This window comes from Euprymna scolopes, chromosome 17 (assembly GCF_053919585.1).
Source record: "Euprymna scolopes isolate OS-2025 chromosome 17, ASM5391958v1, whole genome shotgun sequence".
NCBI lineage: Eukaryota > Metazoa > Mollusca > Cephalopoda > Sepiida > Sepiolidae > Euprymna > Euprymna scolopes.
In genome coordinates, this window is record NC_136498.1 from 17,508,947 (window position 1) to 17,524,916 (window position 15,970).

At 37.6% G+C, this 15,970-nt stretch overlaps 1 protein-coding gene across 1 annotated transcript in view; it reads left to right on the forward strand.

The window, feature by feature from the left end:
• Positions 1-7,453: 7,453 nt before the first annotated feature.
• The window catches only part of LOC145296700 (trimeric intracellular cation channel type 1B.1-like), an 86,385-nt gene continuing 77,868 nt past the window's right edge, over positions 7,454-15,970 (forward strand). Inside the window, exon 1 of the mRNA XM_080142677.1 lies at positions 7,454-8,932. Coding sequence (XP_079998803.1) covers positions 8,803-8,932 — 130 coding nt within the window. The 5' untranslated portion in view covers positions 7,454-8,802. The remainder of the gene's footprint in view (positions 8,933-15,970) is intronic.

Below are 15,970 nucleotides of genomic sequence, written 5' to 3' on the forward strand. Positions count from 1 at the left end.
AAAGACCGGACAAAATGAAACAACAGTATCTCATAGAGCCATCTTTACTTATGAGTGGTGGCATCCTTACAACAAAACTGCAGGAGTTGAAAGTGAGGAATCTACCATGGAAGTGGGTGAGGAGGTATGGTGACAAGAAGTGAATGGTGTGCCATTCACTCAATGTGAACTCACGCTGTGTTTCTTTACAGTCAGATGGGAATGACTGTAACGAAGCTGAGAATGTCATCCCCCAAGAAGAAGTTGTCCAAAAGCCTCATCGTGAGAGGAGGAGATTTGCGTGGATGAAGGACAACAAAATGTTTTATTGATCTCAGAGATCGGGGAGGGGTGGCGAGTGGTGTATCTGCAAACAAAATGAAGGGCTTACCTGTGTTGCTCCATGTGAAAGAAGAGAGACAAAATGGTCATTTATGCACTTGTAGTGCATAATGGGAAAGGCAGTTGTTTTTTTTTTTTTAAGTAGGACATAAAAGGAGATGAGCAGGTCATTAAGTCTGATTGGAGAAAGGAGAGAGGTGTGCCTTTGCATCGAGTGAGCTCTTTTAACCAGCCTACTCTTATGTAGAGCACGCAATGGCATGCCGTGTTAAATGTAGGTTACGTTTTTGTTAACATTGTTGAATAAAATCCAATGTTTAATAAATCACATTATTTTTAAAAAATTTATTAAATTTGGCAAATTATCTCCCTTGAATTCCTTTGGCAATTATTTTGGAGTTTGAGTCCCTTAAACCTTCATAGGTCATCATTTTTTTTTACAATCTAAAATCAGTGGAGTTTTTTTTATTCACTAAAAAAAATTTTTTTTAAATGGGCATTTTCTACAATAACCAACAAAACAAAAAAGTAGTGAACAAATAAACATACAACAAATAAATGTTAGCAAAGGCAAAATAAGTTACTCTTCTACCTACTTAAGGAAGATTGTTTACTAATTTTAAATCGTTTATTTACTTTGAAAGAAAAGTAGTGTAAAGTATGTTGAGTTAGAATGAAAAAACAATGGCGGTTTTGTTACAACCATTTAGACCCCGACGATAGCTCACAAATCGAAAAATAATCAAAATTACATTTTTGCATGATTAGCGACATTTACTGGATTTGTTTTCTACAAGTATTTTGTTTAATTTTTGATTTTTTTTGGTTCCAATACAACAATCTAGTGGGAGATGCCCCTTCTCTCTTCCCTGCAACCTCTTTCCCACAGAAGAGACATTGCGAGCCTGTCTCTGCTTTATTGTTATTTTTATGGCAAGTGCTCGTCTGAGCTCTAATCACTCGCCAAACTTTCACGAAAAACACTCATCTACTTGAAACCACAATCAATAATTTTCCTCACTCTTTATCTGTGCCTGAACCTAAATGTAGATTCGATTAACAAGGCTTCTTTCTTAGAACTATACGCCTGTGGAACTCTCTTCCATTTGCCTGCTTTCCAGCTGAGTACAATATGGTCGTGTTCAAGTTCAATGTAAACAAGTTCTTGATCAGCCGTCTCCTTAAGTAATCCAATTTACCAAATTTCCACTACTAACAATTACTATGATATTGTCCCATTGACTACTGTACATTCATTAACCCATAACCTCGAATGGCCTCCAGGCCTTCATAAGTGGTGACTTCTATGTAAAAAAAAAAAAAAAAAAAAAAAGACTTGGCACTACTTAGGATTTTCAGTAAAAACGTTTTAAAATAATTTTATAAACACAAAAAAAAAACTTATCCAGGTAGGTAGAAGAGTACCTTTGTAACTTTTCTTGCCTTTGTTAACATTTATTTATTTATTTTTACTATAGCGTCATCGCTTATCAAATTTCAGAAAACACTCAAAGATAAAGGCTAATGACTATCAGATGAGATAACACTGTGATGATCGGTGATGGTGGACATTGGGTAGTAAGGTACTTGTTAAAATAGAGTCAACAGCTCGATTTTTAAAAAATATGTTGTTTTAAGCAAAAGCAACAATACTTACTTAATTGTCATGTTGAAAATAGTAATATATTTAAAAATTATGAAAATTCATCGAGTAGAAAATTATTCATAGTTAAAAGTAATTTGGGGGGAAATGGTGTTTCCCTAGATCTGAACACCTTGAAGATGTGAGATATTATCTCACCTCGGGTTTGCCCTTGGCAGAATGAAAGAAAGCAATCCAAAACCACAACAGGCTCACCTTTAAACTTCAACGTAAATTTTATTAAAGTAAAAATATCCAAATTGCAAAAGATATGCCATCTTTAGCTTTCTGCCGAAACAGAGCTGGTAACACTCGTAAGGGTAGTAGTCCATGGTTTATCTTCACATTTGCAGGATTCAAGACTCCACGCTGTTCGAAGAATAGTTGCAACAAGTCGATGAATTAACTGATGTCTTCCAAGGATGAATGCTGCCAGCCCGATAGTTATCATGGAGTTCACTGTGAATAACCGTCTGAATGGCGGACAAAGGGCAGGTCAAAATGTAGACCTTAAATTCGTCTCGGAGAGACATTATGTAAGCAATGATGAAAGTTAATCAAATCGTAGATGTGCGAAGAATATAATATTTCGCCCAACATAAGGGCACTGGTGTTTGCAAATGTAGCAGAAGTAGCAATAACTAAAATGAGGGGAAAAAGAGCTTACCTCGGGTACGTCTGTTGTGTCACCGGTTGGGGGGAAAAGAGAATTCCAAGATGGCGTCCGGGGGTTTTTATTAGCGTTTACCCCATGCAACTCTCGGAAAATCACGTTTCTTTCTCATGTGATTATGCAAATGGATAATTCCCGGCCACTATAAAAGCAGGAGGCTAGAGACGAGTTGGCAGTGTCCTGCAAATTGTGTGTGTGGGTGTTTCTGGCGATTGGAGTGTGTCTTCTTTTACCACGGTTATCACGGACAGGAATTCCCTCTCTTCTGGAGGTGGGCGATATTGACTATTTTGAAGTTGTACTGTTGCTGACAGAACATTTATTTTTTTTTTGCCTACTACATTTTTGTTTCAAGCTATTTCGGCCCGAATATGGCGAAGGTGCGGATAAGCAGTGATATTATCAAGCCGTTCTCTGGCGAGGGAGACGTTGTAGCGTGGCTGAAAAAAGTGAGACTTGTCGCACAACTTCAGCAGGTGGATGACGTAGCGAGTCTGCTACCTTTATACCTGGAAGGCGATGCGCTGGCCCTCTACATGGAAATGGAGGAGGACAATCAAAAGAAAATAGACCAGATTGAGGCTCGATTAAAGGAGGCATTTACTGATGACGCGTTTGCAGCATATAGAAAAATAACTATGGCTAGATGGGCTGGTGAACGTGTGGATGTGTACGCCAACAAAATCAGGCAGTTGGTTGGATTGGCCGGATTCACAGGAGAAAGCTTAGAGAGACTCACAAAATTAATTTTTGTCACTGGATTCCCTGACACCATCTCAATTGCTCTTCAACAGGTGCCGAACATCAAAGCCCTGACCATGGGGGAGCTAATGTCGAGAGCGAGAATTTTGACGACGACTGGCGAACAAAATCAGGATGTGGTTGCGGCCACACGCTCACCCAACAACAGGGCCCAGAATAATCCTGTTAACGTGACCTGTTTCAAATGCAATGTTAAAGGCCACCTTGCAAGGGACTGTCGAAAACGTGGAACACGGTGTTACCGTTGCGGTGAGAGTGGACACTGGGCTCAGAACTGCTCGGGAAACGAGCAAGGGGAGGACGCATAAGCGCCAGTCTCCTTCCCAACCAAGATGTGAACATGACGCTCCCGGTGATAAGCATCCATGTTGACGGGACGCGATGTTTGGCGCTTATTGATACAGGATGCTCCAGGACAATTTTACATGCAGACCGGTGCCGGTCTTGGAGAAAAACAAACGTAAATGTCAACACAATTGGTGGAATGTCCCATGCGTGCTGCGGTGTTGGAACGGTCTCCGTATCCACTGATGAAGGTGTGTCTGCCAGAGTCGATGTGTTGGTGGTGCATGGCAAGCCACTGGGATTTGACTTGCTTCTAGGGATCGACGCCATAAAAGCTCTAGGAGGTGTCGTTGTCAAGCCTACAGGATCAGTGCGGCTGGGCGCCAGGAAAAGTATTAAATGCGCAGCCATTTCTATCGATGAACCAGATTTCACTGCTACCTTTGACCATCAAAACCGAACGTGGACCGCATCGTGGAAATGGTCTGTGGACCACCCCCCTGAAAGGCTGCATAATCGAGTGTCAGAGTACCCAGTGCCAGCAGAAATTCGTGAAGAATACACGCAGGAGCTCCACACCTGGATAGATAATGGTTGACTCGTGCCATACCCAGAGGATAAATTGGGACCCCCCAAAGGTCTAATTCCCCTGATGGCTGTGATACAGCAGAACAAAGCCAAAGTGCGCCCGGTGATGGACTACCAGGAGCTAAATCATTACGTAGACGCATTTACGGCCAACGCAGATGTTTGTGCGGCTAAGCTGCGTGAGTGGAGACAAAAAGGTGCTAACGTGTCTCTACTGGACCTCAGAAGAGCATACCTACAAGTCCGGGTCCATGAGACACTGTGACCATACCAGACTGTGGAAATCGATGGGAAAAAATACTGTCTGACCCGTCTGGGGTTTGGTTTGAATGTGGCTCCCTTGATAATGAGAGCAATTGTCAGCGAAGTACTATCTCAGGAAGAAGTTATAAGCCGCGCAGCATCTGCTTACATTGATGACATTTTTGTCAATGAAGATGTGGTGCCCGCGACCCGTGTGAGAGAACACCTCGCGCAGTTCGGGTTGGAGTGCAAGAACCCAGAGCAGTTGAAGGACGGTGCACGGGTGCTGGGATCGGCAGTCAGGATGGAACGCAATGAACTGCGGTGGAAGCGAGGAAATGCAATTCCGGAGGCTCCCAGTATTGTTACACGACGAACAATCTTTTCCCTGTGTGGTCGACTTGTCGGGCTCTTTCCGGTGTGCGGTTGGCTTCGTGTGGCTTGCGGAATACTCAGAAGGAGAGTAAGTTCCGTAACGAAGGGCTGGGATGATGAAGCAAGGGACACCGTACTACATCGTATGATGTTCGAAACCTTAAAATCTGCGCAGCAGAACGATCCGGCACAGGGAAATTGGTGTGTGGACGGCAAAGAGCTGAATGTATGGGTCGATGCTAGCTCCCTAGCAATTGGGGCAGCCTTGGAGATGTGTGAAACTGTGTTGGAAGATGCATGTTGGCTGCAACCTGAAGATGACTCTCAACATATCAACTTGGCTGAACTGGATGCCGTATTGAAAGGCATCAATTTGGCTCTCCAGTGGCAGAGGAAGGTGCTACACATAAAGACAGATTCTGTTTGCGTATACCATTGGGTCTCGGACACGCTAACTGGAAAGGCGCGAGTACGCACCAAAGCAGCAAGCGAGATGCTTATTAGGAGGCGATTAAGCACTCTTAAGGAGCTCGTGAAAGAGTACGGGCTGACAGTGGATGTGACGCTGGTTTCATCAGCACGAAACATTGCTGACCGACTGACACGAGTGCCACAGCGGTGGTTTGAGGCAATGAAAAAGAGAAACGGTCTTGACCCAGTGATAGGCGCGGTCCACACAGACGAGCTGGATGAGAGTCAAATCATGGCTATTCACAAAGATAGTGGACATCCGGGGGTGCGACGCACTACCTACTTTGTCAGGAGAAGATGTCCAACCACGACAAAAGCAACTGTCAGAACGGTCATACAGAAATGCGAGGAATGTCAGTCCATTGACCCAGCGCCAGTCAGGTGGGAAAAGGGAAAGCTGGAAGTTAACGAGAATTGGCAGAGAATTGGAATGGATATCACGCATTATGGCACCTTCCATTTTTTAACTTTAACAGACTGTGGTCCATCGCGTTTCTCCATTTGGAGGAAATTGGCAAGGCAGGACTCGGCAAGCGTGATTCATCAGTTGGAGGCAGTGTTCCTCGAGCGTGGCGCGCCGCATGAACTCCTTTTAGACAATGACACAGCTTTCTGCAGCAATATGTTCCAAGCATTTGCATGTAAATGGGGAGTTCACTTGCGATTCCGTTGTGCATACGCTCCAGCCGGGAATGGCATAGCGGAGCGATGTCACCGTACAGTGAAACGAATAGCGGCTAGAATGTGTTGTCCCATACAGGAGGCTGTCTACTGGTATAACATCATACCAAGAGACGACACATCTCCCTCCACTGCGCCTGCCAACAGGATTTATCAATACGAAGTTCGAGTAAAGCAGACCAATCTCGCAACTGCGTCCCCAGGTCCCAAGAACAGCTTTTACCAGGTTGGAGATCGCGTATGGGTCAAAAGATCGCAAAATCGATGTACCACGAGGTTCGGCAAGGGTGAGGTGACCAAGGTGATCAGCCCTCAGTCGATTTTGGTGGACGGTGTGCCTCGTCACGTGAAGGATTTGCGCCCTCGCCATTATGTTGTTACATCGGAGGAAGAGGGAGACTCAGACAGTATGATGTCTTCTGAAAAGACAGAGAGTATGATGCAGGACGACGGAGAGGATTTTGAGCCATATAATGTACATACTGAAGAAGCGGAGGAAGGACCACCCGTCTTGCCTTTACGAAGGAGTACCCGACAGAGACGAATACTGCCCCCCTGCCCTGATTGTGAAACACCGCCTATGGAGCAGACTGGTGGCAATAATGGCGATGAGGAGGATGGCAGGGAGGAAGTGCTGCCTCCGGTTCTTCGGAGAAGTACCAGACAGAGACGACTGCCCCCCTGCCCCGTTTGTGATCATGAGATCAGGGGGGAGTGTAGCAGAAGTAGCAATAACTAAAATGAGGGGAAAAAGAGCTTACCTCGGGTACGTCTGTTGTGTCACCGGTTGGGGGGAAAAGAGAATTCCAAGATGGCGTCCGGGGGGTTTTTATTAGCGTTTACCCCATGCAACTCTCGGAAAATCACGTTTCTTTCTCATGTGATTAGGCAAATGGATAATTCCCGGCCACTATAAAAGCAGGAGGCTAGAGACGAGTCGGCAGTGTCCTGCAAATTGTGTGTGTGGGTGTTTCTGGCGATTGGAGTGTGTCTTCTTTTACCACGGTTATCACGGACAGGAATTCCCTCTCTTCTGGAGGTGGGCGATATTGACTATTTTGAAGTTGTACTGTTGCTGACAGAACATTTATTTTTTTTTTGCCTACTACATTTTTGTTTCAGCAAATAATAATAATAGTTCGCCCTACGTTAGGGCATTAATATGTCTCAATGAAACAAAGGGGGTTTCAGGCTACATGCCTCAAATGAGTTTTCTTACATCCATTCGACCTGTTGTCTTTGTGAAAACTGTGCCACCTGAAACATAAAAATAGCGCCAAGAATACGCTTCGGCAATTAATAACAACAATCAACCTGATAGGTTCAAACAAAATCGTGGGCAGTCAAACCGACCAATGAGGAGCCTGCTTATTTTTGCGGAATTTCTTACAAAGATTGCGAATACAGGGGACATAGTTATTTCCCTTTTCCCCACTTTAATGGCCGACGCTTTGTATTAGCCAATAGCGATAAACATTTTTTTTACGAAAAACACTATAGCAGTTGTTCTACGCAATGAATTTTTGCAATTTTTGGATATATTACTATTTTCGACACAACAATTAAGTACTGTTGTTTTGACTTAAAACCACATCTTAAAAAAAAAATCGATCTGTCAACTCTATCTTAACAAGCACCAAGATTAATTATTTACGAGTACAGCTCAATAACAACTTGTTTACATTGGACTTGAAAACGATCACGTTATAGTCAGTCGGGAAGCAGTTCCGGAGTATTATGTTTCACAGACGAGCAGTTCTGGGAAAAGAAGCAAGAAAAAGTGCATTGAGAATGGCGATAACTATGTAGAAAAATAAATTCTGGGCCACAAAAAATCGCTCGCTTTAATTTTCGTTTAGTTTTAGGCACAGATAATAAGGAAACTTTGTTGACAGTGGTTGTGACTAGACGAGTGTTTGCCGTTTTACTGTGCAATTCTAGGAGGTCCATCCTCTCAGGCTTTAACTTCTCTTTAAGAAGAGGTTAGGTTATTGTTAATCGCCTGGGGCGCCCTCACCGGGGAATGCCGACAGGGCTGCTCAGGCATATTTTGTAGATCAGGGGGCCCCTCCTCTGGGGTGTTGACTTTTCAATCCCACTTTCCGATCCTGGTGTCTTGCGGTAGAAGAGAACTAAACTTTACCCTATGCAGGCATAGAGTTAAGCTCAGTCGAGCACGAGCATCAGCATCTGCCATAAAAATAACGATAGGCTCGCAATGTTTCTTACTCCTGTTTTGCAAATGCCTGGCATAATAAATAATTTATGCCGCCTATAGTAACGTTTACCAAAATTCGTTATTGTCGTACTAAATGTGTTCTAAAAAGTAGAATGTAACGACTATCGGTAAATAGTAAAACTAAAAATGTGTATTGTGCGGCTGCGCGCTCGTTTCGTTCACGAACTTGCGTAGCTTAAGTAACGCGCGAATATATTTGGCGCTCACACACGCTCTCTCTCTCTTTTTCTCTCAGCAGCCATCACCAGCAACTGTACGCTAACTACATCAGTATCATCATCAGCAGCAAGTGGGAGCAAAAGGGGTACACGTAACGGAAGAAAGTGGGTGAAAAGGGGTTTCTTTCCTCTACAAACGACTACACGCCGCTGCTCGATATTTCTCTGTTCTTGTAGCGATTGTTGTCAGGGTTGCACGCACCTGCCTCTCTGTTCTCTTCACTCATTTTTGGGTGCCCCTTCTTTTTGTGTGTTGTCTCCAAATAAAACAGACACCCTGGATCTCTCAATTTTTACCAGCATCATGGACCCGCAAATGTTCTTGGACATCGCCAATACGGTGACCAAATTGAAAATGTATCCGTATTTCGACATCGCAAATTATGCCTTGATGTGTTTATCTGTACGTGACGACACTCCACCGCCGGGCTCAGGTAAAAAAAAAAAAAAAAAAAAAAAAAATGAAAATCCAGCATTTATTAATATTTTGTTTTTATTAATTACTGTGTTATGGAGTCATGGACTTCCAAAGCTTTCAATTTTTTCCGAAGTTTCGTTTTCTTGTGTTTATCGACCCTAAGAAATGATGAATATGCCTACCAAACGCTAAAAAAAAAAAAAAAAAAAAAAAGCCTGGAAAAATAGTAAAGAGAAACTAACTATAGTCAATTTTTTTTTTTTTTCGCGATTTATTACCCCCTAGCCACTATTTGTTCGGCGCAGAGATCATAACGAAGGCACAGTTGTACATTACATTGCATTTACAAATGGGTATTTACGAAGAATACGGACCATGCCGAAATTTAAAAACTTAATATGGGGAAGGATTTTTTTTTTGGTATTATTATACAAACACCGTGACAGCGTTAGGGTTAGGGGGTTAGGGTTAATTCGCTGTCACGGTGTTTGTATAATATTACCGTACACACATAAAAACATTTTTTTTTTTTTTACGTAGCCAAAGAAGTTATGATTTCCTTATTTTATTTAAAAACAAAACTAGAATAAAGATGTTTTTTGAAGTTGAAACAATCCTTTGTCAGATGTTGTGAAAACATAGCTCCCTCACATTTGCATCTTAATGTGCGAATACAGCTTCCTCGAAAAGGGGACACTGACTGGATGACTGCAAAATTTTCCGTGACGGCATCTGTTGGCATTTCCTGGTGGGGCGCATGACAATAAAACCAATCCCCTATATCCGAAAGAGGAGATAATGCTTGGGAGATGACGTGTTAGCATTGAGTCCTACCCCTACTCCTATAGGACTGTTTATTGCAAAGAATGCATCTCGTAATCTTTAATGGTCATCCATTTAAGGACTCACCAGGTTTAACGTGATTTAACTTCTGTATTACTTTCCTTATCAGTGTCTGTTCGGGTAATTCTGTCATTAGTTAGTCTAAAGGAGTCTTCCCCTTTACTTCGTAATTTAAAATTTTTGTCTCCTAATCCAGAATACCCTTTCTGTGGAGCTGGATATTCATCCACGTTAAAAACGATTGTGTCAAATTTGGTTTCTCGTGTTGAAGTAAATAGGAACTTACTCCCGAGATTTTTTTTTTTCCCCTTTTTCTAGTGAAGGTACAGAATATTTAACAAAGCTTTTCCATATTGTGTGAAGAAACTGTGGTACTTATGCACTTTTGTTACCGTGCTGAAATGATAACATTGTTTAGAAAGCCCTTCTTAACATGGGGACGGAAGGGTGTTTTCTAACTATTCCCTACTTTCACTTTACAATTTAATATAAACAATATCGTAAAACTTGAATTTAACTTAAAAAAAAAAAAACAGTGTGGTAAAAAAAGTGCAAATGCACCTAAACGGTTTCTCAATGTTATTTTAGAAACCCATTCTTGGCATAAGATGGGGGGGGGGATTGTTAACTATTCTGTTCTAACGCCCAGGTTTTTTATTTTATTTTATTTTTACTTTTTAAAATGCGTACATTTTAATAAAGTAAACAGCTACTGGTTAATTACAATTTCTTTTTTTTCCTCTCTTATGCCTAAATTAATAAACGACATTGAAGTTCGCTTCACAACTGTGGCATTTCTCCTGGGCCTTTTTCTCAACACGTTTACTGCTACACGATAAGACGATGGTGGAATGCCTTTTTTCTTCGACATTTTAACTATGAAATATTTGCTTAGCTAGGAGATGTACGTATTTATTTCTCAGTAAAGAATAATATTTTGTTCGCAAGAATGTTAAGGAAAAACAAAACAAAAACAAGTGAATGCATTTTATTGTTTACTGTTTACGGATCTTCTCGAAGGATTTAAAAATGACGTTGGATTCTCGTAGAACTTTTTTTTTCTTTTTTTCGCAATACGCGATGCCACATTTACAACAAGGAATTGGAAGTATTATTGTAGATTCATATCCTCCGCTAAATACCTCCCCAAATGAGATTCTACGTTTTTAGGCGATTACGTGTGAAGTCTGAAACTTGCCAGAGATTAGGAAAAAAAAATGAAACTTATCTAAGATAATTTCAAAGTTTTGTATATAAATAATAAATTTAACGTAAAATGATCACCCATTTCCGGATCATTCTAACGTTTTAGGGCAGTTAACATTTATTTTCCTACGTGAAATGCATTCTGTACGTTTGAGTAGGTGGCGGATTTTACTTTTTTAGGCGATTACGTATGGTTTTTACTATGTCTTTTTGAGGGGGTGTGATTTATAACATCAATTTCATTTGTACACGTGTCCTAAGCAATAAGCATTAAAAAAAAAAAAATAAAAAAATAACTAAAAACTTAATTTTTTTTTTTTCTTCAGGAGATTCGGAATAGCCTATATTATTTTATTTATATACGTGGTGGAGGGGGGCTATTTCCTTTCCTTTTTACCTCCCGCTCCTAAAATAATGGAGATTATTGTCGTTTAGTACGTTATCGAAATGTGCACACCGACAACAAACTGTATTTTTCTTGTTAAATTTAAAAAAAAAAAGTCTTTATTTTGAACAATTATTTTTTTAGTTTTAGTTTATTTTAACTTCTATTCAATGTTTCCCTCCACAATTAACAAAATTATTGTTGACAGGCATCTTAACCTTTTTTTTAGCTGCCGCATCTCTCTTCATCTCCATCCAGCAACCTTAGCACGAAACTGACAATGCCGAGAGTGCAATGTGAAAGTGAACCTTTTTTGGACATGTGTTACTGATGAAACTGTCGGGTTGGGTGAAAAATCGTAGAATCGCTTCAGAAGTCTGCAGCCAGTCTATAATGGTTGCTTTCGCTGCGTATTTTGATTCTGGTGATTAAGAGGAATTGGTGGGGGTGGGGGCATATATATTTAGTATTTTCTTTTTTCTTTTTTTCTTTGCTAATGTTGTTATTCTTATGTTCTCCAGAATCCACTCTCTATTACAAAAAGAAAAATATGTATGTACCCATAACGAAACTAAAATATATTCCAAAAATCACGTAAATTGATCAAGTAATTTTATTTTTTTAATATGAAAATCAAATTTTATGACTAACAGAAGCGGCTGTTTTATCCACCATTTTAAAAAGAATCTTAAAACAAAGGGAGATGACTCAATAATTCAAACTTGCGAGATTTATATTGTAATGCCTAGGAATTCCCATTAATATCTTAAAGATGATTTTCTTTACAAAAATAAAACTAGTTGATCAATTTACGTGATTTTTACATATATTTTCGTTTCGTCACTAGAATGTACACCGTACGGATTTTTCCATAATGTTGCTAAATAGGGATTGCGGATTATATGATAAAAATAAGACATTTTTTTTTATATTTGAACATTATTATATGAGGAGTCATTTTGTGTAAAAAGTTAATTTATTTTACCCATTGAAACTCGAGAAATGCACGATTAAATGTGTAAACGTTCAATAGGAACCTCCTACCGATTGTGAAGAATGAAACACAAAATCGATGACGTCAGCACTTGTGTTAACTATACGAAGTTTTTAATAAGTATAGACCAGCAGATTTAAAAAAAAACTTTATTTTTCTTTTTCAAACTGCAATTAATAATTAATCTTTGTGATAATTTTGTTAGGTTTTAAGATTTACAGCTTAATGATTAATAATATAAATATTTGTATACTAGTAGGACCCGTGTACCGGCGTTGTTTGGAAGTATGTCCGACCCCACCTGTAAAAAAAAACAAAAACAGTTAAACTTCGGTTGTTAGTGAGAGTCGCTTAAGCCCATTAAAATAGCGGGCATTGGCACCCGTGGCCAAAATAAATGTACCAGGGTGAAGTACCGACACATTTCATATATATTTATATATTGAAGTGTTTAGCTTCCAAATAATAGCGTCTTTTATATTATGTGTTCTGAAACAAAATACGGAATGTTATGAAAAGAAATATATTGCGGAAATAAAATTGTTTGCAAAAAATAAGTTTGTTTTATTTTGTTCGATAAGCTTCCATAATTGTTTCTTTTTCGGCATAATTTAAAAACAAAAAAACAAAACAAAAAAAACCCCAATTGTTTGGGAGTTAATCTCTTAAATGTAGTTACAAGTTAACATGTTCAGTATAGCCATATTAAATTTCTGTATTTTTTTCTTTATCGGCATAATAATTTTTAAAAACGCAAATAGTTGGAGCTAACCTCTTCAATTTAGTCACGGGTTAACATAATCTCTATATAGCATTAATGAATGTAATGTTCACGATTCAAAAAAAGTTACATTGGTTGTTTCTCACCACCTTTCACATTCATCCTAATGTGGCAATATTTATAGCTTTCCTGGTAATCTGTAACGAATAATACATATAAAATTGTCACCGAAAAATAATCTCGCTATAAGTCAAACAGCACACGCACGTGCGTTTTATGGTTGGCAGTAGGAAAGTATAACGCATTTTTTTTTCTTTTTGCCAACAATTGTACATGCAGTATACAGTATTATAATACCGGAAAACATAAAATTTTGCCAAATCGCATGGAAAAGAGAAAATAATTAACAAATACACTTCCGTATCTTAACTTTTTTTTTTTTTTTTTTTTTTTTTTTAAATTATTATTTTAGGATAAATCTTAATATTAGAAGACGCAAATATTTGAGAGCTAACCTCTTCAATATATAAATGCATATGCAATGCGATGGTTTGTAAACATCACCAATCTACATGTAGTGTGTTTAATGGTAAAACTCGAAACTGTAATTTTGTTGATGTTTTGACAATGTCATCGTCTGATGATGACGGATGAGATTCTTATAGTGGATAGCATGTTTTAAACTTTGTATAAGAAAGCAAGTAAATGGGTTATTTAACATTTGTGTAATGATTTTCTCTCTTGTAATTTTCTATCTTACATGCCTCTGTTAGTGACTCCATATTTTAATGTTAGTAAGCGTTTGTTTATAAATCGTAGAACTGCGTTCCAGAATATGAGAATTTTCAGATCTCAGCCAATCAGAATGTACGGACTTTGGCGAGAGAGTCTTTATTATTTATGAATCGGAAAGATTATGTTAGGTCTATGTATCTATTAGCCAGTTACGGTCAGTTTAATCCCAGGATCTGTGGAATGTGTAGAATTCGCTTCTGGTGACAACTAGTCGCAGTGTTAAGACTAAATATTTAGAGAGTAAAATAGGTACTACTCCTTTCTCTAGAGATATTGTGAGGGTGTTGGTTGTAGGATGCAATGTAGCATTTTATTATCATGACAATGTATCTAAAATGGTGTTCGACAGCAATATAAGATGTTGGCTATTAGCCTAGATGTATTAAATTTGTATGTGGCATCTGTTGTTAGAAACCTAGAAGGGAATTTCTCCATTTTATTATATAGAAGATTAAATATGAAATATTAACATTTGAACAGTAGTCATTGAAAAAAAAAAAAAAAAAAAGGAGCTAAAATAGGCTAAAATTATTTTTATTTTTCATTAATTTAATTTAAATTTTTTGTAGATGTTAATAATAAAAATGGTGCTTATGCACTTATGGTGCCGTGCTGTTTTTTTAAATTGTACTTACAAGTTAAATTTGAGTTTTACAATATTTTTTATCACATTGTATAAAATAGTTAAAAAACTTCTTCCCTCCGTGTTAAGAATGGCTTTTTAAATAATGTTATTATTTTAGCACTGTAACATAAGTGCATAAGTTCCAAAAATAGTAATTTCTCATATTTTACGAAAAAACTTGTCCATGTTAATGATATCAATGTAACTGTAAAAAGAAAACCCTGCAAAAACAATAAAAATTTATGCGTTAATCAATAAACTTTTATGTTTTTTATGCAGAAATTTATGAATAAATAAACATTTACATTAAAAAAAAATGGATAAAAAAAAGAATATAAAACTTTTTGTAAAAAAACAAAACAAAAAAAAACTTTTAACAAACTAAACAGACGATAGTTACTGGTATTAAATTAATTTCAACGTTCTCTGTTGACAAAAATTATGTAAATGATGGGACTGTTAATTAGAGGCCTCCGTACATTTTTTTTTTTTTTTTTTTTTTTTTGAAAAAGGCATAAAATAAAATTTTCACTACTTCAATTAAAACAATCAAATCAAAATGATTTTTTTAAGGCTAATGCTGGATTTCTGATCTTAACATTGCCAATCATCATATATTTTATCATATCGATATATTTTTTAATATTAGAAACCTGTTATAAAAAATTATTTGTTTGACTTTAATATCATTTAAATCTTTTTAAAATTATTTTTTAGAATTCTGTTTTTTTTTTTTTTTTTTTTTTTTTTGTAATTCAAATAATTATATTATCAAGAAAAAATATTGAGAAAAAGTGTTGATTTCTTTTTAACATAATAATATTGATTTTATGTCTTTTTTTCTTTTTACAACTTAAGTGAAATAAACAATGGATATATATATATATATATATATATATAATGTATGTATATGAATATTTTTTAATTATATAAACTCTTCAGCTTAAAAAAATGTTGCAATTTTTATGAGCCCAAATTTACTTTTAGTTTTCGTAACATGAAATATGGGAGGGGGTAGAACACCTACAAAATATTCCCCTCATGTATTTAACAAAACCTACTTTTAATATGTAAGTTAATTTAAAAATGAATAAGTATTGAAACTTTCATAAAAATCTGACCATGAGCTGATTTTTGCTAGATTTTTAAAACCTGAGTTGCTTCACAATGGTCACTACATAGGAACATTGTTTTAAAGTGTTGATAATGTTAACATGATTTTAATCTCGCATTTTCATTATTTTCATATGCTGTAAAAAATTTTTTTAAATATTAGCAGTTTATTTGAAGCTCCTTTTAAATGCTCTAAAAGTTAGGAAGATAATAATCAATTAGTTACATTGTGTTACATATATGTGGGGTTAAATTTGTGGTGTGTGCATTGGAGGTTCAATAAGCAAAAAATCAATCAAAAATGTTCAATAAGGAAAAAATCAATATGGCTGCCAGTTGCCTTTTCGTAGGCCAAAAAGCAGCCTTGACCTT